The 23,960-nt window shown below is 50.0% G+C and overlaps 1 protein-coding gene across 4 annotated transcripts in view; it reads left to right on the top strand.

Moving 5' to 3' along the window:
• CPLX2 (complexin 2) overlaps positions 1-10,663 on the top strand; it is an 84,244-nt gene extending 73,581 nt beyond the window's left edge. For all 4 annotated transcript variants that reach the window (XM_072824083.1, XM_072824081.1, XM_072824082.1 and 1 more), the window contains 3 exons: positions 5,179-5,298; positions 5,447-5,622; positions 6,386-10,663. In XM_072824083.1, coding sequence (XP_072680184.1) covers positions 5,268-5,298; positions 5,447-5,622; positions 6,386-6,583 — 405 coding nt within the window. In that variant the 5' untranslated portion in view covers positions 5,179-5,267 and the 3' untranslated portion in view covers positions 6,584-10,663. The remainder of the gene's footprint in view (positions 1-5,178; positions 5,299-5,446; positions 5,623-6,385) is intronic.
• The last annotated feature ends 13,297 nt before the right edge of the window (positions 10,664-23,960 follow it).

Genomic DNA, 23,960 nt, shown 5'->3' with positions numbered 1-23,960 from the left:
CAAGATATAGGTCCTGCCCTGAAAAGAACTCAGAGTGATCAGGAAGGGAAAGACACACAGCTGGGCAGAGCACATGAGCTGGAGGCAGGCAAGGCTGCCCTAGAAAGTACCATAGGTCTCTGAAGAGGAAGACACCGTCACGTCTCACCCAGGAGATGCAGGATATTTCATAGAGGGAGTGACTTGAGAGGGATCTTTGAAAATTAATATTGCTACTGCTAAGGATGATGACGATGATGATGATGATGATGATGATAGCTAATACATACGGAGCACCTACTATGTGCCAAACACTACGCTGAGCACTTTATTTGCATTATCTCATTTAATGTTCACAACATGCCTTAGGCATAGGCATTACCGTCTCCATTTTACAGATGAGAAAATATTAAGTCACTTGCTCAAGGTCACTTAGTAAGTTGTGAAGCTAGGATTTGAACCGGCAGAGATAACGTTAAGAGGCTCCCGGGCTGTAAAAAGAGCATGAACAAATGCCCGGTGGTTTTCAAATAGAATATGTGTTGGAGTATAGCTGAAGCAGAGCCACATGCAAGGGATGGGAAACTAATGGCAAGGTAGGCAGGTGCCAGATTCTGCAGGACTTGAAGGTCAGCACAAGGACTATGGTAAGTTTAACAAGGCCGTGGGGAGCCATTGCAGGGTGTTTTTGAAGAGCAGATCTGCCCTTCTGGACAATTAATTGAACAGCCATGTGGAGGATGGATGAGAACTGAGGGAGGGACAGACTTAGAGGTTATGCACAAATTCAGAACCTTGAGGCCCTGAACCAAGACATTAGCAGCCTTAGGATAAGAGGGTGTGGATGCAGGATGTACCATGAAGCTACAGTCACTGGACTTCTCTCTTAGCACCCCATCTCAATTTTAACTCACCAATTCCTTGTGTGGTCTTTTGTCCAGTGTCTTCCTCCCCCAAACTGAATGCTGTGAGAGCAAACTGACTCCCTTCTTCCCTGCCACAGCCCAGCATTGAGAACAGTGTTTGGCAGAATAGATACTCAAAGAATATCGGTAGTGTGATTGAGTGATTGAGTGAGTGAGTGAGTGAGTGAGTGAGTGAGTGAGTGAATGAAGTCCCTGACTCCAGAATTTTCAGCTGAGGCAACTGGAAAAAACACGCTAGAAGAAAAGATGATTGGGTGAGGAAAGCAAGGGTGAGACTGATCTTTGGACAGATTGAATCTGAGATTATCCATGTGACGATATCCAGCAGAGAATTAAATGTGCAGGTGCAGGGGAGTGTCTGTGAATAAAGAAAGGCATAAATCAATAGGGTTGGTGAGATTCCCAAGGCAGACAGTGGGGGGAGGAGGGACAGCAGAAGGGGGAAGAGGGAGAGAGATTGGGGGAACATTTACATTTTAAAGGAAAGAAGTCAGCAAAGGAGAGAGAGAAGACTTGTCTGAGAAGCAAGCTGAAGATCACAGGAGTGCTCTGTCATAGAATTCAGGAGATTCAAGAAGACGGCTGAAAAACAGAGAGATGGGGAGAGAATAGGGGTCCATCATCAACATCTAATGCTACAGAGGGATGGGAGAGCTGGAGAGCTGTGAAAACACTCCAGGGTCTGGAATCTGGGAGGCCTCTGGTGATTCTGACCAGGGCAATTTCGGTGGCAGTACAGAGGCAGCAGATCTCTGATCTCACAGAGCTGCAGCTGACCCAGAGGTGAAAGAGTGGAGGCTCCAAGTGGAGACCCCTTCATCACAATGGAAGAGGGCAGAGATTAAGGGAAAGGTGGTTCAGAGCGGGAACTGGAGAAGAGAGGGGATAAGAGACCTATAGAGAAGAGACTGAGGATGTGAGGAAGAAGGAGCATGAAAGATTCAAGGAGGAGGTGTAAGGAGAGAAGATTTGCAGCTCAGGCAGACAGATTAACTTCAGGGGGAAGGAGGGAGCCCTTGTCTTCAGAAGCTAGGAAGGAAGGTTGCAGGAGCTGGCATCAATCATTTTGATAATGATAGCAGTCACCATTTACTGAGCCCCCCTCATGTGCCAAACACATTGCATCCATTGTTTCTAAATTTTCAAAGTGGTATTGTAATCCTCACTTATAAGGAAGAGAGGTTAAGTCGATTATTCACCATCATAGAGCTAAAGAGTAGCAGATTCAGGATCGGAGTCAGGTATGCCTGACCCAAAGCCCACAAGCCTTCCAATGCACCACATGAAGTGGGAGGAAAGTCACCTGCTGAAAGGAATGGGGTAGGAGGACATTGAGCCTTGAGAAATTGGCTAGAGGAGCCTCAACCAGATGAACAAGAAATTACTTGAATGCTGAGAGAGCCTCACTGGAAGTGGGCAGCAGGACTCTAGGGTGAACCCAAGAAGCTGCTAAAAAATCCCAGCAGGCTTCAACGGCGGGGGGGGGGGGGGGGGGCCTAGAAGGACAAGTATGTAAGTATCCAGAAGACTCAGTCCACAACTGAGTAGATGTACTTTGCATATGTGGGGGGGGGGGCAAGGAAGGGTAATCAATGGTAATCAATGTTTACTGAATAAATACTTAGAAGCATAGAGTCCAGAGAAGCAGATGGTGTGGTGATAGAGAAATGGCATGTTGACTTGAATGGTGCCATGGGATATCCAGAGGGAGGTGTTCAAGAGGAAGGCAAGTGTATTTCTTGACTCATTTATTGCCTATTTCCCTATGCACACACACATACATACTCACACCACACACACTCCAGAATGTAATCTGCATGAGGGCAGGGTGTTGTCTGTCCTTTTCACTATTATACCTCCAGTGCCTAACACACTGCCTGGTACATAGTAGGTGCTCAATTAAAACTTGTTGGATAAATGAATATAGTGGTCTGAGAGCCCACGGAAGATGTCTAGGTATCATTAAAGCCCAAGTAAAGATGAGTTCCCCTAGGGAAGCATTACAGAGGAAAAAGAGGCAGGGGCTAAAGTCAGAGTCCTAGGGAACACACTTACTGAAGAAAGGAAAAGAAAAAAAGAGGAGGCAGCAAAACTGAGGGGTGGGGGGGAGAGGGATTAGTAGGAGAGAAGAGTGCAGAAGGAGATGAGGGAGGGGAAAGAACTGAGTCACAGAACCAAGACAGGAACATGATTTGAGGATACAGTGGGGTGGCCAGCAGTTCAAATGCTGTAGAACTACTCCAACAGAACCACTGGAAAGAGGGCCCAGAAAATCATCTGGTCCAGGAGAGAGACTTGCCAGAGCAGCAAGTTAAGGATGAGGCTGGACCTAAAGCCCAGGTGCCTTGTGGACCCATTTGAGACATCTCAAATTGGAGTCCTGCGTCCTCCACCGCCACCTGCCTATTCCTTGAGCTGCATGTAAACACAGAGGAGGAACCCAATAGTTCCTGAAATCATTTGATTATTAAATTGTTCCTTTCCTGTTCTTAGAAATGCAGACTCTTTGCAATGTTTTTGAATTGAGTGAAAACATCTTAATTGACTGAGCTGAGCTGCCTTCAAAACTCAGAATTTTGGGCCAGGGTGGGTTCTCTTGCATTTCCTGGAAATCCTGCTCCTTTTTTGCATGTCCTTAAAAATATGCAGTCAGCCACTGCCAACATTAACTGGTAAGGGCTACACACAAGGCACCTGACCAGTATCTCCTCTTCTTCAAAAGTCAGTACAAGGGCAGACTTAATCCTCTTCTCACTGGCAGGAAGCACACTGCATTCTCAGGGGGTCACAGCCAGGGAGTATTGAGCCTGGACTGCGGACCAGGTATGTCTGACGCTAAAGCCCCTGGCACTGTTTTTCTACTCCATCATGATTTGCTGTCCTCCAAACAACCTGTCAGGTGGTATGATCATGTAGAAGTCCTCAAATAAACTCTCGGGCCCCATTTGATGGAAAGATCTCAGTCTGCTGATATGTTTTCTCATTTTGTAAGAAATGAGGAAAATCCATCAACAAACAGCCAGTGACCTTGAACTCAACCTGGTTGTGATACCACCCTGCGTCTCTGCCACCATTTCCCTTTTTCCTCCCAGCAAATTATAAGGACCCCAAGGCTGTGTAGGCTGACTGGCCTTGGGGAGGAGGCCTGGCCCGAGGCCACTACATCACAATTTGGATAGCTCACGGATGTTCCCATCAACACCCAAAAGCGGATTTGTGGTGGCTTTGTCTATGAAAAAAAAAAAAACCCCAACAAACAGTGAAACTTAACGGTGAAAATCAAAAGGAAATCTCAGAGAGTTACAACATCAGGGTTCAAATTCTCCAGGATGTGGGGGGGAACAAGGTAGAAAGAGGTCAAAGGTGGAGGGAAGCTCTAAGCTCTCTACCCCTCCCCACTAACATCGGATGGAATAGTTCTACTTTTATGTATCTTGCATATTGAGATTCCCATTAAGATTTTATTTGGAGAAAACCTTCTGAGGCCAAAATAAAATAACAACAAAAACATAATAAAAACTGAAAGTCGATAATTTAGAGAGAAGGGGAGGGCTAACATAAGCTGAGTGCTTACAAGGCCCGTGCTTGGTACTTTAAAGGCCCTATGCCTCAAGAAGATTATTATGTCTCCAACCCCCCATGTGGTATTCAAAATTAAAATAAGTATTAAGCTATAAAACATGAAAACTTACATGTTTGTTTCAATAAAAGTAACTTATTTCTCCATTTGTCTAATTTCAGATGTCTAGATATGTTCATCCAAGCTGACCATTCTTTTTCTTAGCCAGCCTCTGATCTGCCAGGGCCCTAAACATGCTTATTCCACCTAGGGATTGATCCAGTGGTCCAGGCTGAAATTTTCTCCAGTCTCCACAGTAGCCCTGGCAAAAGAGTCACTGCCATTCTATCATACAGATGAGGAAACTGAGGCCTGAATGTCACATGGCAAATAAAGAATGAGGGTGGCATGAGAACCCACCTCTGCCTGACTCCAAAATCCAGCTTCTTTCTAGCACTCCTGGCTTCAACCAAATAAAAGCAATTCGGTCAAGATGAAGGTTTTAAAATCGGAATCCGAAGATAGGTGACCACATACATGTGCCTGGCATGCAGCAAGTACTCAGGAAATAGCCCCTTTCCATCTCCTTTCCAAGGGTGGCAGGGCATTGGGTCTTGGCCTCAGCTGATGGAGCCTAGGGCTTGAACCAGGGTGAGGCTGCCATCTGTCTGTGCAGAGGCCTCTCCCGTTTGATCCCCGACTCCTCTTTTGCAGGTTGACACATCTCCCTGAACCAGGCCTTGCCAGGAGCACTGCATGCAAACTCGGCTGCGCACTAGGGCACGCTAACTGGAGCTGGAGTCATGGACTTTGTCATGAAGCAGGCCCTTGGAGGTGAGGCCCGAGCCCAGCACTCCTCACTCCCGAACCAGGTCCCAAACCAGATGGGAGGGATCCGCAGAGAACCAAGGCCCTCCTCTATCCCCAGCCCTGTCCCCCCACCCTGACCCCACCTTCTCCCTCCCCAAACCATCCACCGTAGGGGCCACCAAGGATATGGGGAAGATGCTGGGGGGAGAGGAGGAGAAGGACCCAGACGCTCAGAAGAAGGAGGAGGAGCGACAGGAGGCTCTGCGGCAGCAGGAGGAGGAGCGTAAGGCCAAGCATGCGCGCATGGAGGCTGAGCGTGAGAAGGTCCGGCAGCAAATCCGAGACAAGGTTGGCACCTCCCACCGCCCGCAGAGTAGAAGGCACCAAGGTCAAGCCCGTCCCCCTCAGAGCCCGGCCACAGGCTTCCCTGAATCCCTGCTCTCACCTTAGACCTCGCTTTCTCTGAGCGCCACTCTCCTCACAGGGTAAAAGGAGTATCACAGGAAAACCTCACTGGAAGGAGCGTTATGGGGATTAAATAAGATAATGCACATGAGAAGTGCTCCCTAATGTTTGCTGCTACGGTCCACAATCTTGTACCCAAGACGCTGAGACCAAATGTTTACCATCCAGAATTTGGGAATTTTAGGGAAGTACAGTAACAGGTGCCTTGAGCACCTGTTACTGTTACAAGTCATTCTCAATGGGTCTGCTGGGCTACCTATGCCAAACAGTTCAGTGCATGTCTAGTCTCGCCACTGGGGGAAAAAAAAATCAAGGCATCCCATTAGCTCAAATCAAGTTTCATCATCCAAACATATAGGAGGACTTTCAGATGTCAAATCTTGGGGGATTTCAAAAGAGTGGAGAAGTTATTACAAGCAGGCATTAATTTTAAAGTAAACCCCATGCACTGACTTTCTTTTATGGAGCACCTGTTAAGACAGGCACAATCCTATAAGGAAGGCATCCTTATCCCCATTTTATAGATGAGAGGACTGAGGCTTGGGGAGTTTCCATGAGAGGCCCCAGCTGAGCCTCCATGATCTTGAGACCCACCCAGCTCTCTCTTTGTCCCATTCATGCTCATGTCTGCCCTCCTCCTCCCCAGTACGGGCTGAAGAAGAAGGAAGAGAAGGAGGCCGAGGAGAAGGCAGCCCTGGAGCAGCCCTGCGAGGGGAGCCTGACCCGACCCAAGAAGGCTATCCCTGCAGGCTGCGGGGACGAAGAGGAGGAAGAAGAGGAGAGCATCCTGGACACGGTGCTCAAATACCTCCCGGGGCCACTGCAGGACATGTTCAAGAAGTAATCGGCCCTCCTGCTCTGTTCCCACTCCACCTGTTACTTTTTTTTGTTTTGTTTTGTTTTGTTCTTTCTTTTCTTTTTATTCAGTTAAGTCTCAGTTCTGAAGGGGAAAACCTCAATTGACCTCTGCCCCCCTTCCCTGGCCAGGGACTCCTCCCTCTCAGTATTCCCTCACATACCCTTCATCCCAAGGTATCCAGCCCCCACCTCACTTCCACATTGCTTGAAAAAGGGAAGGCAGCTTCCCCCCTGTAGGGGGCATTGAACCCAGTGCCAGAGACACTGAGGGCCCCCTCCAGAAGCCTGAGGTCTATGCTAGTGTGGTAATCCCCATACATTCCTTCATGCACCCCACTGCCAGGAGGACCACCGTCCCCAGCCAGCCAAAGTAATGACACATTCCAGCCCTGCCCAGCATGCCGGCCTTTGGCCTCTGACTCACAGTGGGCCTCTAGGTCAGGGCAGGGGCATTGAGTGGCCTGGCCCTGAGGAAGGGAGTCAGGGTAAGCCTGCCCTGTGAGGACCCTGCCTGAGAGGCCCCGCTGTATTCTGGCCAGGCCTAGGTCTGGGCAGGAGGCTGGGGCTCTCCTTCTTCCCTCCCCCTGAGATGATACCCACCCCAGGAACACTCCTCTCCCAACCCCCACCTGAGGAGGCATAGCCCCTGCCAATTCAGTCCCTCCAAATGGATCCTCTTTGGACTTTAACTCATCTGTAGGGAGGCCCCAGGGTAAACAGCCCCTTGTTTCCCCCTATTCCACTTGGGTCCTGGGCCCCCACTGCCAGGCTAGGCCCGTTTGCCCAGCCAAGGGGCTGCCCAGACCCCCAGAAAATACTTGGAGCCATTGGGCAGCGATGGCCCATGCCATGGGACCCCACCACTGGTACAGCCAAGCTGCCCCCATTCCTATCCACCCCTCTTCCCCACCCCATCCTGTCCATGTGCCTCCAGGGCCCCATGGTCCCCAGGAGGACCCTAAGTGGCCAAAGCCCCAAAGCTTTGGGGAGAAGCCAGTTCCAACTTGACAGAAGGCATATGTTCATTCATCTGATTGGCCAAGAACAAACTCTCCTCTGGATGTGTGAAAATGGCCTTTGTTCCACACCACCCCACCCCAAACTGTCAAGACCTCCTGCTCAGGCAGGTGTGTAAGAACTGTTAGGGGAGGGGGTGGAGCAAATGAGACAGGAAAATGTGTGTTCATGCATGCATGAGTGCGTATGGCAAAGACTGCATCAGCATTGTGTGTCCAAAGATTGTACATATAGGTGTGTTGTTAGAGTGTGGGTATGTCTTGAGATTGTGTGTGTGTGCTAATTGCATCCCTGTGTTAGATAGAGATCGTGTACGGTAGGCAGCCTTATGTATGTGTGCTTGTTTGATGGGCTGTGTATGAATTGAGATTGTGTCATATCTGTTCTCTGGCCATCTTGTATGTGTCGTAGAATTTGCATGTGTTAGTTTGTGTCTGCATGTGTTTTCAAAATGGCATGCACGTCTGGAGAGATGGATATGTGTTAGATTTTGTAGAAGTATGTGTTTGAGAGAACGTCAGATGTGCTGAGACTATTGTGTGTATGTGTGTGGCTCTGAATAGGTAGTTGTGTGCAGAATGTGTGCTTGGGGAGAAAGAACCTAGGTAAGATGCCCCCCCACCCCCGTCTTGGCCCTAAAACCATTGGTCATAGGTGGCCACATCCAACAGGAGACCTTGTCCTTGGCCTAGAGTCCTCCCACCCTTAGGGGGTTCCTGCCTGAGGTCCTCAGAAGTCCACTGGGACTGACCTGGCAGTGCCCCGAGAAGCCATTCTGGGCCCCTACCAGGGCCTACCCCCAAAGCAGGGCCCAGGGAGGGGGCGACTTGCCTGCCCCGGAAGCTCCTGCCCCATGGACCCCAGTTTGCATTCTGCAGGTTTTCCATTTTAGTGGATTTATGCTTTTATTTCAGAGAGAGACATGTGTCCTCTCTGTCCGTTTCCAATAGTTAAAGCCATATCAGTTAGACTGCAATACTTTAAAGACGAGACAAAACAATCCATATGTTTAGGGAACCAGAAAAATCCCCTGGTCTGTCCCTTTTCTAGGGAGCAGGGCTCCAGCAGCTCCAGCTCCCTGGATTTGCCCTTCTCCCCCGCCCCCTCCCCTGTGCCCCTGTGTCTGTGCCTGTGTCTGTGATGGGGAGCCACCTCGCACCCCTATTGTCTGCTTGTCTGTGTCTCTTTTCCTGGGCAGGATGGTCATTCTCTAGAGCCCCGGGGTCCAGGGACAGAGACAGGCAGGGCCCAGTCCAGGGGCCCCAGGCTTTCCCAGACCCTGTGTGTGAGCCCCACCCAGGCACAGATGTGGATCCCCAGTATTCAAAAAAGTCTGCCCCTTGACAGGGGCACATAGATCTCACAGGTAGTGCCAGGGAACAACGGGTGCCAGATGGGCAGTGGAGACCGAGGCTCTGGAAGCTTCAGAAGAGCAGGGGAACTCAACTGTGCAAGATATCCCCGGTGGACCTGAGGGACCCCAGGCCCTCAGAGGATGTCCCTGGTGGCCTCCACAGCCCCCCTGCATCCCCAGAGCAGGCTCAGGGATTTTCCCATAGGACAGCACCCTCCAGACTGGCTGGATTAGTCTGGTGCACAGCCTAGATTCCTCCAGACTCCTCAGGCCTACTCCTGAGAAGCAGGACTAGAGGTCTTCCTGGAGGTGGGAGCAAGGGACAATTTCAGCATTGGGCATGCCTTCCTCTAACCACTGCCAGGTGATCATAGTCAGGTCCAGGGAGACATGATGACTGTCATTACTGATATAGACCTGACTGTGGAAAGAAGCTAAGGTGTGACCAGTGAAGATGTTGTGTGCAACACACTCAGGTAGAGGGAGAGGGGAAACAAAATATGTATGTAAATATGTCCTCTAGCAGGGAAGGGATGGTCACATGATGTACTTGGGGTAGGAGGTGTGTGTGGCCCACTAGATGGGAGGGGGATGAGTTTATCTCACATAAATGGGGCAACGTGCATATGATACACTTAGGAGGCTAGGATGGGGAGGGAGTGGTCCCAGAATTCAGCACACACATACAACATATCAGGGAGACATTCTCCAGCTAGGGAAATAAGGAGCAATCATTTAGATATGGCAAAAACAGTGAGATGCAAGGGAGTGGGCACACCTGATGTGGGCATGCGTGGTTGCCAAGGAAGGCCACTGCCAGATGTGCATGCCTGGAAGCTCACACCATCAGAGAGGAGGGAGAAGGCTTCTCCCATGCTGGGTGCTGGCAGTGAGCCAGGACTTCCACACATGGACATTCTCAGCTCCTGGAAGGTGTCCTTACTGGCAAAACTGTGTGGGGTCTTCTCCAAAGGCAAGCAGGAAGTCCAGAGACCCTCTTCAGTAGGGTGTGTGTGTGTGAGAGAGAGAGAGAGAGAGAGAAAGACAGAAGGAGACAGCGGGGGGAGGTGGGGAGAGAGAGACAGAGAGAAGGGGAGAGACAGTGAACAGAATGAAGTATTTCAGCACCCATCTCAGGTAGGACAGGTGGGTAAAGAAGCTACCCCACAGGCTATGGCTAGAGTAAAGTGGGCAGAACCCCAACCCCAAGAGCCCCCAGCACCTAGCTGGCAGGGTTGCCCACCCCACCACCCAACTGCTCCATCCTAGGGTCCTACAAGCCCTTAACTGGAAAGGCAGCTGGGGGTCAGATGGCTCAGGGGAAGTGTGCCTCCCAGGCCTGAAGACTTGCCTTCCCTGACCCATCCCCTACTCTCTTCCCTGCTCCTGCTACCCAGTCTTCACTAGGGAGAGACCAGGAGGTGCTTGTGCTGGCCCCAGGGTGGGGGCCCTAGTGAGACCCAGGTGAGGACGACCATCCTGCTCTCGCGGGGGAATCCCTTTCCCACATCTGTGCTGTGTCCTTGTTGCTCTGCTTTCTTTAAATGTGTCAGTGCCTGGGGGGAGGGGAGGGGCACCCTCTCATGCCCCCTGAACCTGACCAAAAGCCATGGCTGTTGCTCCCCCCTTTGTATGACGCAGATGCTAAGATGTACCAAACCAACCATGACAACAAAGAAAAGACCTTGTACAGCAGCTCTTGGTCTGTCTGCCCTCTTCTGTTCATTGGCATCACCAGGGCTACACAGGGGACCAGCTGAGGTGAAGGGGGGCTGACCTGCAATGCTCAAGAGGCCCTAGAATACCTTCCATTTTGCCTTCATGTCTGGTTGGGACACTGGAAATGATCCCAGAAATCAACTGAGACCAGAATCCAGGGCTGACCCAGAGATTCAGGGCCACTCACCTCCTGCCCCTCAAAGTAAAAGGCACAACGAACCCCTGGAGCTGGTGTTCCAGCCTGGTCACAATGCCCTGCACCCCATACCTCATCTCTGGCCATCCTTCTCCAAAAGTTCCTCAGGATATGGCATGCCAACATGAAGCCAGGTCCCATGGGTAGGCAAAGGTCACCGGTCATCCCACCAACACTGAGGGAGTTCCCACTGTGTGCCAGGCCATGTGTGAGAGCTGGGGACACATAAACAGGTTGCCACTGAGCATTGCTCCTAGACACAGACACTCCCCAGGCCTTGTTAAGCCAAGACAAGAGAACCCCCTTTCACCCTTGTCTGCCCCCACAATTGCCCTGCCTTAAGCTGGGCCTCATCTTTCCTCTATGTGGCTAGGTACCTCCCTCTTGTCACACACTGGCCTCCGATATCTGCCCTCTGTCCATCTTCTCCCCGCCACCCCACCACACCTAGAAGACACAGCAAAACAACAAACTTAACCATGTCACTCCCTTGCCCAACACCCTTCAATGGTCTTTAGGAAAGTACCTGCCTATAGGATAACATCAAAATTGTCAACATGGCCCTGTATGATATGACCCCAACGTGCTAGGTCAGACCCACACCCAACTCTGAGCCAAGCACCCTCTCACATACCATGCTGTTTGCAGGTTCCATCCCCTCTGCCGGGAATGAATGGTACCCTCTGGCTCCCGGAATATTTGTTGAACTTCTCAAAATCCAGCTAAGACGTCACCACCTGTGTGAAGGCCACCCTGACACAGCCCCACGCCCCCTGCCCACAGCAGTCTGTTGTCATGCTCACAACAGAGCATCAGAGCTGCGTGCTCAGACAGCACTGGGTTTGCTGGTGGGTTCTGTCACCCAGCAGAGTGATCTTGAACAAGCCACTTAACCCCTCTGAGTATTTGCTCACAAGTAAAATGGGATAATAATTGTTCTGACCTCCACAGTTGTGAGGAGTAAATGGGGTCACACACTCACACTCTTAGGACAGCGTGCTAAGCATTCAGTGAACGGCACCTTGCAAATTCTACTATAATTTACGTCGCTGCAATGTCTCCCTCTAACTTGGGAGCTCTACAGGGGCCATGCTGGCTGGTGCCTCCCAGCACCCACGGCAGAGGGTCCTCAGGAACCCTAACGCTAGCTCAAGGTCCAAGCACTCAATCTCTGTCTCTTCCACTTGGTGGCCACAGTCACTTTTCCTTCAGCTCTCTGTACCTACCAGACAGTAGGGGGAGGGGAGGCAGAGCCTGACCCCTCTCTCTTCTATGCCCTAATATCACCCATCCTGCCTTTCTCCCAGAGCAGCCCATCACTCTGGGCTCATCACACAAAGGGTAGCAGGTCTCCTGGACTCTCAGAGCCAGGGGAGCTCAGTGTGTGACAGGAGGCTACATTAGTTATCTACTGCTGCAGAACGAATTACCACAAACTTGGTGGCTTAAAGCAACACATGTTCATGATCTCAGTTTCTCATAGGAGGCCAGGCACCTCTGCTTCAGTGTCTCTCACCAAGCGGCAGTCAAGGTGTGGGCCAGGGTTGGGGTCTCAGCTGATAGTGAGGACCATTTCCACGGTCATGTGATTGTAGCCAAGATTTAGTTCCTGTTGAATTGGGGGCCTCAGTCCCCGGCTGGCTGTCGGCCAGAGGCTGTCCTTTGTTTCTCACTATGTGGAACCCTCTATTAGGGCAACTCATGACATGGCAGCTATCTTCATCAAAGTGTGCAAGCCAAGAAGGCAACAGAGAACATCAACTGGTAAGATGGCAGCCTCGGTGTTATGTAACCTGATTGGGGAAGTGACATCCCATCACTTTGGCCTTATTCTCTTGGTTAGAAGTCCATACCTATAAGCCCTGTCCATACCTATATAGAGAGGGTTACACATGATGTGAATAGCAGGGCAGGAATCACTGGGTGACTGCTTAGGGTCTGCCCCCACAGCGGCTGAGGCAACTCCCCCCTTCCCTACAAAGAAGCAGGAGTTGAGCAGGGCCTCAGAGGAGCCAAACCTCATCTCCCACAGGGTCCTGAGTGGTGGAGGAAGTGTGTCAGAGCAGAATTAAGAGCCAACAGTGGGCTCCCCCCAGGCTTCTGCAAGACCAAAGCCATTCCCAGAGCCAGGGGCTGGGCTCTGAGGGCCTTCCAAGCTCGAGATTGGAGAGAAATGGAACATGAGGGATTTAGGCTTCCCTGGAAGTCCATGTGTGTTCTTTCAGCATGCCAGATGCTGTTTTCCCAAGACCCAGGTACCCCCCTCAGTAAACAATCCAGCCCCAGACACTCAGATGCTTCTTCCCTGCCTGCCTTGTCCCTCCTTCCCACTCAGTGGCACCCCACAGTGCCCTGTGCCCTAGTGGGGAAATCTTACTTTCAATCCTGAAGGTTTTCTCCTCAGAGTCCTAACTCTCTCTTAAAGAGCGCTTCCTGATCTCTCACCACTTACTAGGCATGACACTAGGCCCAACAACATTAATCACACAGTCCCTCTCACCAGAAATCTCCCTGCTAATGGGAGAAACAGATAGAGAAATAGTCCAATTAGCCACCATAACAGGTGTGGTGACACAGGCAAACTCGCGGTGATTGGGGAAGGCTCCCAGGAGGAGGCAACATTTGAAATGAGTCTTACACAAGAAGTCAACCGGGTGGCAAGGAAAGCACTCTAAGCAGAGGGGTTGGCATGGGCAAGGGCATGGAGGAGACAAATGTAGTCCATCATGGGTGGTGGGTATCAGAGAGGGAGAAGCAGAGGACATCTGTAGGAGCTTATTACATTCTAGGTGAAAAGTAGAAAGCCTGGGAACAGCAATCAGGGTGCCAGGAGACAGGGCTCAGGCTCTCCCTGTAGGCCATGGGGAGCCACTGAAGGGTCTTGAGCAGAGATGTGATATGATCAGATTTGCAGATCGAGGAAGATCATTAGGGCTGTGAGGAGGAGGAACTGGGCTCCAGGAAGGAGCTGGTACAATGTCAAGGTTGCAGACGGTGAGGCCTGGCCTTAGCCAAAGGCAAAGGGCCTGGGAGAAGCAGACAAACTGGGGGGTGACATAGGAGAGCAAACTGGCAGGATTTGAGGACAAGACGTGTGGGGTATGGAGGAGGAAGGGGCTGAAGTCAAAGCCTGTATCTCCATCCTGGGTGGCTCCATTCTCCAAGATCTAGAAAGCTGGCGGAGACTGATTTAAGAAAAGATAATGAGTTTGGTTTGGAGCTTCTGGATTTGAGGCACTTAGGGATAGTCTAGTGACCAGTCTGCTGTCCATGCCAGAGAAAGACAGGGAAAGCACAAACTTCACTGTGCATGGCTGGCCCCCAAATGGAGCAATGTCTCGACCATTTACTTTATTTACTACAAAGATCTAAGCACAGGAAGTCAAGAATCCATCCTTCCATACAACCCAGGAGTCCCTCTTGTGCCATCTTGGGCAGAGGGCACTCTGCTTGCATTCCCCACAGTGTGAGAGAGCTCATTACAGTTGGACACGGGCTTTCTTTCTCCTAAACGAAAAGTTGCCAGGAGGCAGGGGGTTAATGAAGCTTCCTCCAGCATCCCTTTAATTGACTGCAAAACCCTGCTTCCAGACCACTCACTTAGCACTTGTAATTAATTGGGGCTTCTTGCCTGGACTAAGAGATGATTTGATACCCCTCACCAACCCCAGACAATGTTTTCTCAGCTGGGATTCCCCAGCTGGAACCATCTTTACACAATGGCCTATTTATAGGCACTGACCTGGATCTGAATACAGGTTTCAACCCTTTCTTCAGCTCTGGGTAAGCTGGGGAAAGCACGTCTCCACCCCAGGCACATGGCTAGCATGAAGTAAGGGTCAGCAGGTAGGACCAGAGTTGCTGGTGCTACCATAGCTTTGGACTCCAGGTGCTGGCATCCACCCCATCCCAGGGCAGGCCCACTGGTCTCATCAACTCCCTGCTGCTCTTACATTAACGGACAACAACATGACCCTGTCTACATGAGGGTTACAGTAGCCCATCTTAAATACCTCAGGGGAGAGAGAAGAAAAGGGAGGAAGAGCAAGGAAGCCTCCACTTCCTCAGTCCCTGCAACATGCTGTAGCAAGAGTTGTTGCTCTAATGTAGCAAGAGTTGTTGCTCTAAAGGCACCACCTCTGCTTATCCTGACAGGCATCTATGAAGTCAGGATTATGTTCATTTTACATATGACAACACTGGGGCTCAAAAGTAGAGGCATACAATGGGAATGAGCATAGGCTTTGGTTTTCAGACAAACCTGGGTTGGAATCTTGATTCCTTCTGTTTGGTCTTGGGTATATGACTCCCTGGACCTTGGTTTCCTTACCTATTTAAAGCAAATGAACATAGACTATATGCTATCTATACTGAAATTAAAGTAAAAATAGGGCAGCCCAGGTGGCTCAACGGTTTAGTGCTGCCTTCGGCCCAGGGCGTGATCCTGGAGACCCGGGATCGAGTCCCACGTCAGGCTCCCTCCATGGAGCCTGCTTCTCCCTCTCCTGTGCCTGTGTCTCTGCTTCTCTCTGTGTGTCTCTTATGAATAAATCAATAAAATCTTTTTTAAAAATAAATAAAGTAAAAATAAAATAAAAGAGTATAATAATCCCCACCACCACCAGGGGCATTAAGGTAACTAAATAAAATAATGTCTGTAGATATCCCCTAGCACAGTGCCTGGGCACATAATGGTACAGAAATAATGACAGCCACTGCTACAGAATCCTACTATTACTATGGCAAGACTGATGAAGCAAATGAGAAAAGGAGAATAGGAAAGGGGAAAGAAGGAATGAAAAAGATAAGGAGAAGAATTAATTTCAGTAAAAATCCTCAAGTCACCCAGGGCGCCTGGGTGGCTTAGTCTGTTAAGCATCCAACTCTTGATTTCAGCTCAGGTCATGATCTCAGGGTCATGAGATCAAGCCCCATGTCAGGCTCCACACTCAACATGGAGCCCACGTGTGATTCTCCCTCTCCTTCTCCTCCTAACCCCCCACCCATAAATCTTAAAAAAAAAAAATCCTTAAGTCATTTAAATAGTAAACTGGTAACCTGGATTTAAAACCAACTCTCATGTCTTTTCACATAATATATACAAAACAAGCTGAGAGGCAGGGGTTGCAAGTGAGAAGGGGGACAGGAGGGAAGAACTGCCTCTTCCAGGAAGTTCTCATTAGCTCAAAAGAGACTTAGCAATGTGTATTAGTTATCTGTTGCTGCATAACAAATTATCCCAAAATTCAGTGGCTTAGAACAATAAGCATTTATTTTTCTCTCACAGTTTCTGAGAGTCAAAGATTCTGGAGTGGCTTCACTGGGTAGTTCTAGATTAGGGTCTCTCATGAAGTTGCATTTGTGGTCTAGGGCTAGACCTAGACCACAAGGCTGTGGTCTAGGTCTATGGTCTAGGGCTGTGGTCTCATCTATAAAGGCTTAACTGGGGCCAGAGGATACACCTCCAAGATGGCTCAGTCACACTGGTGGCAAACTGGTGCCAGCTGTTTGGCAGGAGGCTCTCTCTCCAAAGGTCTTCTTAAGTGTCCTCACAATATGGCAGCCAGTCTCTCCTGGAGTGAGTAATCCAAGAGAGCAAGGTGGAAGATGCAATGTCTTTTATGACCTACCCTCAAAAATCACACCATTACTTTTGCAGTATTCTGTTGGTCACAATGTGGGAGGATCCTACACAGGGCATGAACAGCAGGAGGGAAGATCACTGGGAGCTGGGGGCTATCTTGGAGGCTGTCTGCCTCAAAATGCATCCTTCCACCCACCTTCAGCCCCTAGTCAGCAAATACTCCTTCATTAATCCATCCACTCAGCAAACATGTCCTCATTCCTTTTTGCCTTCAGCAAACTCTTCCCAGGGTACCTCCCCATGGCCAAACACTGGGCTAGGCCCTGCCTTGTAAACCTGAGTCTGATGTGGTCATGGGAGCTAAGAATCCAGACATGCACACAAACACACAGCAGAGCATCATGAGACAACATTTGGATTTTTCCCAAATAGACTTGGCTATAAGCCTAACTTGTTATGTTGAAGCCATTTGATCTTGAGCACATTATCTCAGGGCCTCCATACAAACAGATAATAATACTTGCTCTGCCCAGCTTTGCAACAAATGTATTAAAGTGCCCAGCAAATAGCACATTCTCAATAAATGATGACTTATGCTATTATATTAATATTGCTGCCCTAATAAAAGGAGGATTGCACTCCCAAACTGGACAGCAGCCCCATCTAGGTTTCCCATGCCCCTCAAGAGAAGGCTGGGCTCTTGTACCCCACAGCTGGCCCCCAGCACCTGCCTGCCACTTCCACTCAAAGGCCTGGCTGAGTCCTGTGGTGGCTGTGACAGCCAGAGGTCTCCCTGGCTGCCAGCCCTAATCAGCAGCTCCAGCCGAGACCTCAAATTGATTTGCCATCGTTTAGCTGGGAAGCGAGAGTTCTTCTTGACTCGCGGCCAAAATCCATTTTGAGAGCAAAGTAATCACCTCCATGGCGGGTGTCCGGAGAATGTTATAGAGATCTAGGACAAAAAGTCTCCATCCTACCACCCAGAACCACTGTGTGTGTCCTCACAGGGCAGCATGTCCCCCCACCCCATGCTTCATGTGTTCTAATGCAGTGAGTGCCTCTCAAACTTTGCAGCAAATGGGACAATCTGGGGATTTTTAAGAAATACTGGGGACTGCCTTGGGCCCCCAGATGTTCGGACTCAACTGGTAAGGGCTGTACCCTGGGCATCCGGGTTCTTACAAGATCTTCAGGTGGTTTGAAAGGGCAGCAAGGCTGGTGAACTGGTCATCTAAAGCACATAGCATCAGCATGCATATACCTCTGCATTATTCAAACAATTGTTTATCGAGTACCTATGATGTGCCAGGCACTGTTCTAGAAGCTAGAGATAACACAGAGAACAAAGTGGTTGTCCTCATGGAATTGACATTCTAGACAAAGAAGGCAAACAAAAAAAACAGAAGAATAAGAGAAATATATATTAGACAAGAATAATTGAGAAGCCACGTGTGGCCAGTCAATTTTATATGGCACTTGGGTCCCCTAAACATCAGCTGATAGCATCTGTGCTGTCTACTGCTGACCAGCATCTGATCCCCATCCTGGACCCAGACTGAGTCTTCATCCCAGCCACACAGAGATGCCAACTCACACAATAACCCCAACCGTGGCCACACGCTAAAGCCCGACATAAGCAGAGTGAGGCTTGACCCCAGTGACAGACAAGCCCTAAATCTTGATAGTCCCTGGCCATTTGTTCGGGACCCCAATTGTCCCATGAACCCAGCACTTCATGTGCTCTAGCCCACCTCCCTGGCCCTGTCTCAGGTCCCAAACTTGGCCTTACTCTGTGCAACTTCCCCTACAGAAAAAACTCAGGTTTTCTAAGGATCTTTACTACTAGGATCTAGACGCACAAGAAAACAGATGGGCTAAACAGATGGGAAAGGCCTCAGAGTGGTAAGGTCCCTTGGATGGCATCCCACTTTACCCCCTCATTCTATAGCCAGGCCCAGAATGGTTAATAAGTAACTCACCTCAAAGTCACACAGCAGCAAGTTGGCAGTGGAACCAGAATCAGGACCCAGGTCTCTTCTTAATCCAGGGTTCTTTTCACTACTCCATCTTGCCTCCCTCCAAGAACCACGGGAGCATCACCTATCTGGGAAAACAGCCCCCAGAATTTCCTCTAGGAACCCACTCTTCCTTTGTTCTCTACCCATGACTTGGGTAAAATCCAGTCCCATAGTCCCCTGATTCGTTCGGGGCTAGACGCAAGACTCGGGCAAGGCAAGGCGGGACAGGGAGGCCTGCTGAGATGTAGCAGGTGCTCTGGTTCACTAAATCTCAGGACCACAGGTGACAGTGGCTGCTGCCATGTTGCCATCTCGTGGGGGCTGAGGATGAAGCCCAGCCAGGATGGAGAGGAGATTTGAGAGGTAGAGGGAAATGAAGTTGTGGGACATCCTCTGACCCTAAACCTAGCCATACCTGGAGAAATTCTCACCTGCGACCTTTTAGTCAAATGGATCAGTAAATCTCCCTGGTGTTTAAAGCCAGTTTCGGTTGGGTTTCTGCCACCTGCAGGCCTGACCATTACAGACAGGAATTCCTTTCTGGCTCTCCCAGAAACTCTCTTACCTACATCAAATCATCCTACTCTGACCCAGGCTGTCCTTTTGCCCTTTGTCTCCTCCATTCTTAGAGTCTCACAGAGGGGTGCCTCTCCCTCACATGGCACTGGCTTCTCTAGCTTCTTCTTTATTGTGTTGGGCAGGACAGTGGCTACCCAAAGATGTCCATGTCCTAATCCCTGGAACATGTGAATACGTTGTTACCTTATATGGCAAGAGGAATTAAGACTGCAAATAAAATTAAGGCCATTAATCAGTTGACCTTAAAATAGAGAGATTATTCTGGATTTTCCAGTTGGGCTCAATGTAATCATCAGGGTTCTTAAAAGTGAAAAAGGGAGGCAGAAGAGAGAACCAGAGAGATGGTAGCATGAGGACTCAGACCACACTGCTGGCTTTGAAGATGGAGAAAGTGCCCACAAGCCAAGGAAAGTAAAAAAGGCCCCAGGAACAAAAGGCAAGGAAATAGATTCTCCCCTATAGCCTCCAGAAGGAATGCAGACCTGTCCACACCTTGATGATGGCACAGTAAGACTGAGCCCCATCAGATTTCTGGTCTTTAGAATTATGGGAGACTAAATTTGCATTGTTACTGAGTTTGCAGCAATTTGTTACAACACAGACAGGAAACTAATACACATATCAAAAGACCCTGATGTTGGAATTTGAGAGATTGGTTGACATTTCATTTCTTCTGTAGCCCTGCTTAAGCACTTACCATATGTCTGACTCGGCTGGATGCTAGAAAGAGCAAGATCAACAAGACACCCAACCCTGGCCCTCCAGGCTCCCACAGCTAGCTGAGGGCAGGAGACAGATCTGTAGTCAACTCTGATGGACAGTGCTAAATGCTATGATGCAGAAGCATGTGGGATCCTATGAAAGCCCACAGTAGAGATACCTAGACCTGCTAAAGTGGGAAATAGGGTGTTCAGGGAGCATCTCCTGGAGGCGGCAAAGCTGATCATACAACCAAAAGTGGGGAGAGGCATTCCTGGGAGGGGGAACAGCATGAGCAAAGGCTCAGAGTGGGAGGGAACACAACACATTGTGATACCTGTAGTATGCAAAGGATTGGAGGGGAACATGCAAAGGGTGGAAGCAGAGGCTGCAGTAGAAGTAAGGCCACATGGAGCCCGGAATACCAGGACAAGGAATACAGACTTCATCCACAGGTGCTGGGGAGCTACTGAGAATTGTAAGCAGGAAAGAGATATGGACAGGCAGCATGAAGGGTCAACCAAGGGCTCAGAGACCAATGTGGAGACTCCAGGAAAAAAGGAAAGTTGTATGAGCCAGAGAGCAGCCATGAGAATGAAGTGGAAGGAGACAATGGAAAGCTAGTGAAGGGTTGGCTTGCCTGTGGCAAGTCAGGGGAGGAATGGAGTTGGGAGTGACTGTGCTCTGGTCTGCACTAGTGGGCAGACAGTGGAGCCCTTCTCCAAGATGGGATGCCACAGAGGCAGAGCAGGGCAGGGGGATGAGAAGAGGTGGAGTCTGTGGAGCCTGGGAGCACCCCTGGGAGATGTCCAGGAGGCAGCTGCTCAGCAGGAAGTCTGAACTGGAGGTAGCATTTGAGCCATCACTGCTGACCTTCAAGGCCCTTCAAGCTAATGACCCAAAGGGGCTAGTGGTAAAGAAGAAGAGAAGTCTGGGGGAAACTTAACAGATTTCTCTCTACATGAGAAAAGGAAAAATGACGTGGGAGATGGGTCTACAGTATGGAAGCAGCAGTATGCAGCCTCAAGAGTACAAGTAGAACTAGTGGGATTCTCAGAAACAGGACTAGGGGTGAGGGTCCAATAGACACCACAGCCCAGCTCAGCCACCATAGTAGCCAAGAAGCCCCCCGGGTGGGGGTACACCTTTCAGAGGCCCTAGGAACCAGCACTGGAGTCAATCCAGCTCCCTGCCTGCATCCAAGGATGCCCATGACACTATCCCTGCTGACAAGGAGGGGCTTGCTCCATGGTGACAGGTGTAGACCCTGGAGAATCCCCAACCTCAGCCTTCCCCTCATATGATGAAAGGAAGGTGTCCCCTAGTCCAGAAGAGGCAGAACCAATTGCAGCCCCCCCCCCCCACAACCCCCATGGCTGTTTTGTTCCCTCACCCGCCAAGCTCACCATCCTAGGGAGCGCCTAATAACTGGCTGCCAAATTCCCTGGGGACAGACTAATGAAGCTGCCTCCCTGCCTCCCACCTCCTCTGGGGCCTTGGCTCTGAGCCCCACCCCTTCCCATCTACTCCCACCCCTCCTGTCCCTCTCTGAAACCTCCCATGCTCCCCACTGGAGTGCTCAGGCCTAAGGGCCTCCATCTGGGCCCCAAACTGCTGGCCTTTACATAAGAAAAGGAGCTATGGGCTCTGGGAGAGGCCACAAGGGAACTATCTGGGGCAGGACACCGTGGGGCTAGAAAGAGAAGCCCCTGCCCATGCCTCATTTGTCGAGCATCCTCAGCATGAGGAATCTCTCATTGAGTATCTGCTGTGTGGCTATGGGATACAAGTAGCTCAGGCCACTCGCCACATTTCAGGGGGTGTTGGGCTGCAACTGGGTCTCTGGGCCCCAACATTAAAGGAGCCCCAGCTGAGAAGAACCAGCACTTGGACATCAAATGGGCATCACACCCTCCTAGTATGTGACCTTGGGAGAAGTTTCCTAGCTTCCTGGAGCCTTGGTTCCTTTCTCTGTAAAATGGGGACAATCGGATACCACCTCACACAGGGAAGATGAAAGGAGGTCTTATATGTAAAGCACTTGACATAGGGCCCCGGACACAGAATGTTTGCAATAAATTACATGCCAGAATGTTTCAAATTGCCCTCCTCACCAAGGTGAGGTGTCCAATCAGGATGTGGTTGCCCTGGAAACAGGTTTCTCTGTACAAAGTGTCAGTGGATGCCCTGGGGACTGGACTCCCCTCTCTTAGTTCCCCTGGGCTGGTTCTGTCCCTCCTGGAGTTTGTAAAACTCTTTCCTCCTTTTGGTTAACCACTGAGAATCCCTGGAGGCCCTCAACAGGCAGAGTCTTGATGCCTACTCCATGAATCATGGAGGCTCAGATGCTTCCATCACAACTCCTTGCTCCAAACAGCAATCCAGAGAGTGCAAGGAGGGCATAGGACAGCTGCCCGCCGCACCCAAGGTGTGGACCGTGACCAAACCAATTCACTGGCATAACTCCTCCAGCATCAGGGACTATTGCACTGCCATGCATGCTGCTGCCTGGGGCCAGGTTCCTTTCCCTAAAGGGCTCCAGGTAGGCTTTACTGACTCCGGCCCAGATGCCCCAGGCTTCCCTCAGACCCAGGTCATAAGAGATCAATGGACGGGTCTGTCTCCACAGCCCAGGCTGTGGGGATCTTCTGGGGCTCTGTGAGGAACACCCACTGAGTTCTCCAGCCAGCCATCTCCCCTTGTTTCTGGGTGCAGGACCCCAATATCCCCTGGCTGCAGGTCGGTCATGTGAGAGGCCTGATTTGTGAGAGGACCACATTCCCCTAGCCATTCAATTGTTCATTGAAGGTCATGTGACCCAAGTATGACCAATGAGAGGACCATATCCTCTTAGCCACTTGATTGGTTCAGGATGGTCACGTAATCCCGGTGTGATTAGTGAGAAGACCACATTCTCCTAACCATTAGCTTGGTGATGGCCTTGTGACCCAAGTTTGACCAGTGAGAACTCTCTCTAGGACTTTAGCTGGAACCACTGGGAAGAGACTCCCTCTCTCCTTTGCAATGGCTCTCCCGGCCCAGTGAAGGTGGGGAGCTGCTAGCAGCGATGTGCCACCTGGGACGGGAGCTCACAGAGGAAAGAGGAGCTGAATGATGGTATCCCAGTTTGAGCACAAGGCAATTTTTCTTCCTTCAGATGCCAAGGCTGCCCCACATGCCACAGCAACCCAACTTAACAGCTCTGAGCTGCACACAGATGGGTCTTGAGAGTGCTCACACTCACATTCTGAGGTGAGCATTAAACCACTGGGCTCAGAGTCAGACAGAACTGGGTATGGAGCTCTGCATTCCTGCATGCTTGATTTTGAGCAGCCACATCTTCTGCATGAGATTTGGTTACATCCTCCTTGAAATGGACTTAGCACTTGAAGGCAAGCTGGGAGACCCCATACTATTTCCTGCATTAGAATGTACTACTCCCACTGTCTTGTGATCTCCTACTTAGCCTTCAAAGCCCCACTCACTGTCACCTCCAAGCAGTCTTATTCCTTCCACTAGGCCTCCACAGAGATAATACATATCGGAAGTTTACTATATGCTAGACATTGTGCTGTTGCATTTAATCTGCACAATAATCCTAAAAGACAAGAACTAAAATATCCCTGTTTTTGCAAATAAGATACCAGAAACTCAAAGAGTTTAATTAATTTACCCAACAACCAAGATCATACCCTCCACTCTACTCTTATAATTATCCATTTGCTTCATTTTGCTTTCCTGCTGCCTCCAACAAGACTTTTAACTCCTGGATCTTGTTCATCCTTGCATCCCTATCCACTCACCAGAGAGCTTTTAAGCCAGACCAAAGCATCCATTCACATGCTGACCACCGAACTCACAAGTACCACCTCCTATTCATCTTGTCCTCCCATAATCCAAATGCTTGCCCACCCCCGCTCAGGCCCTAGCATTTGCTGAGTGTCTACAGGATAGACAAAGAAGACTGAAGTCTAATGTTCCCAGGGGCCCACTGGATATGCAAGAAAGAAAAGTGGTATAGGGAGATTTCAGTTAATGGGGTACCTGTCCCCTCCGGAGCGCCGGCATCTCTCTGCAGATTTGGAAATATCTGCTAGACACATCATTAAGTAATCAAAACAAAGGTAGAACCTATTATAAATGAAAGAGAGCTGAAGGCATAGCTATTCATATTTGTTTGTATCTGCATTTTTAAAA

The sequence above is a fragment of the Canis lupus genome, chromosome 4 (assembly GCF_048164855.1).
Source record: "Canis lupus baileyi chromosome 4, mCanLup2.hap1, whole genome shotgun sequence".
Lineage (NCBI taxonomy): Eukaryota > Metazoa > Chordata > Mammalia > Carnivora > Canidae > Canis > Canis lupus.
Note: the sequence above shows the minus strand (reverse complement) of the source record. Positions and strands in the feature narration are given on the sequence as shown.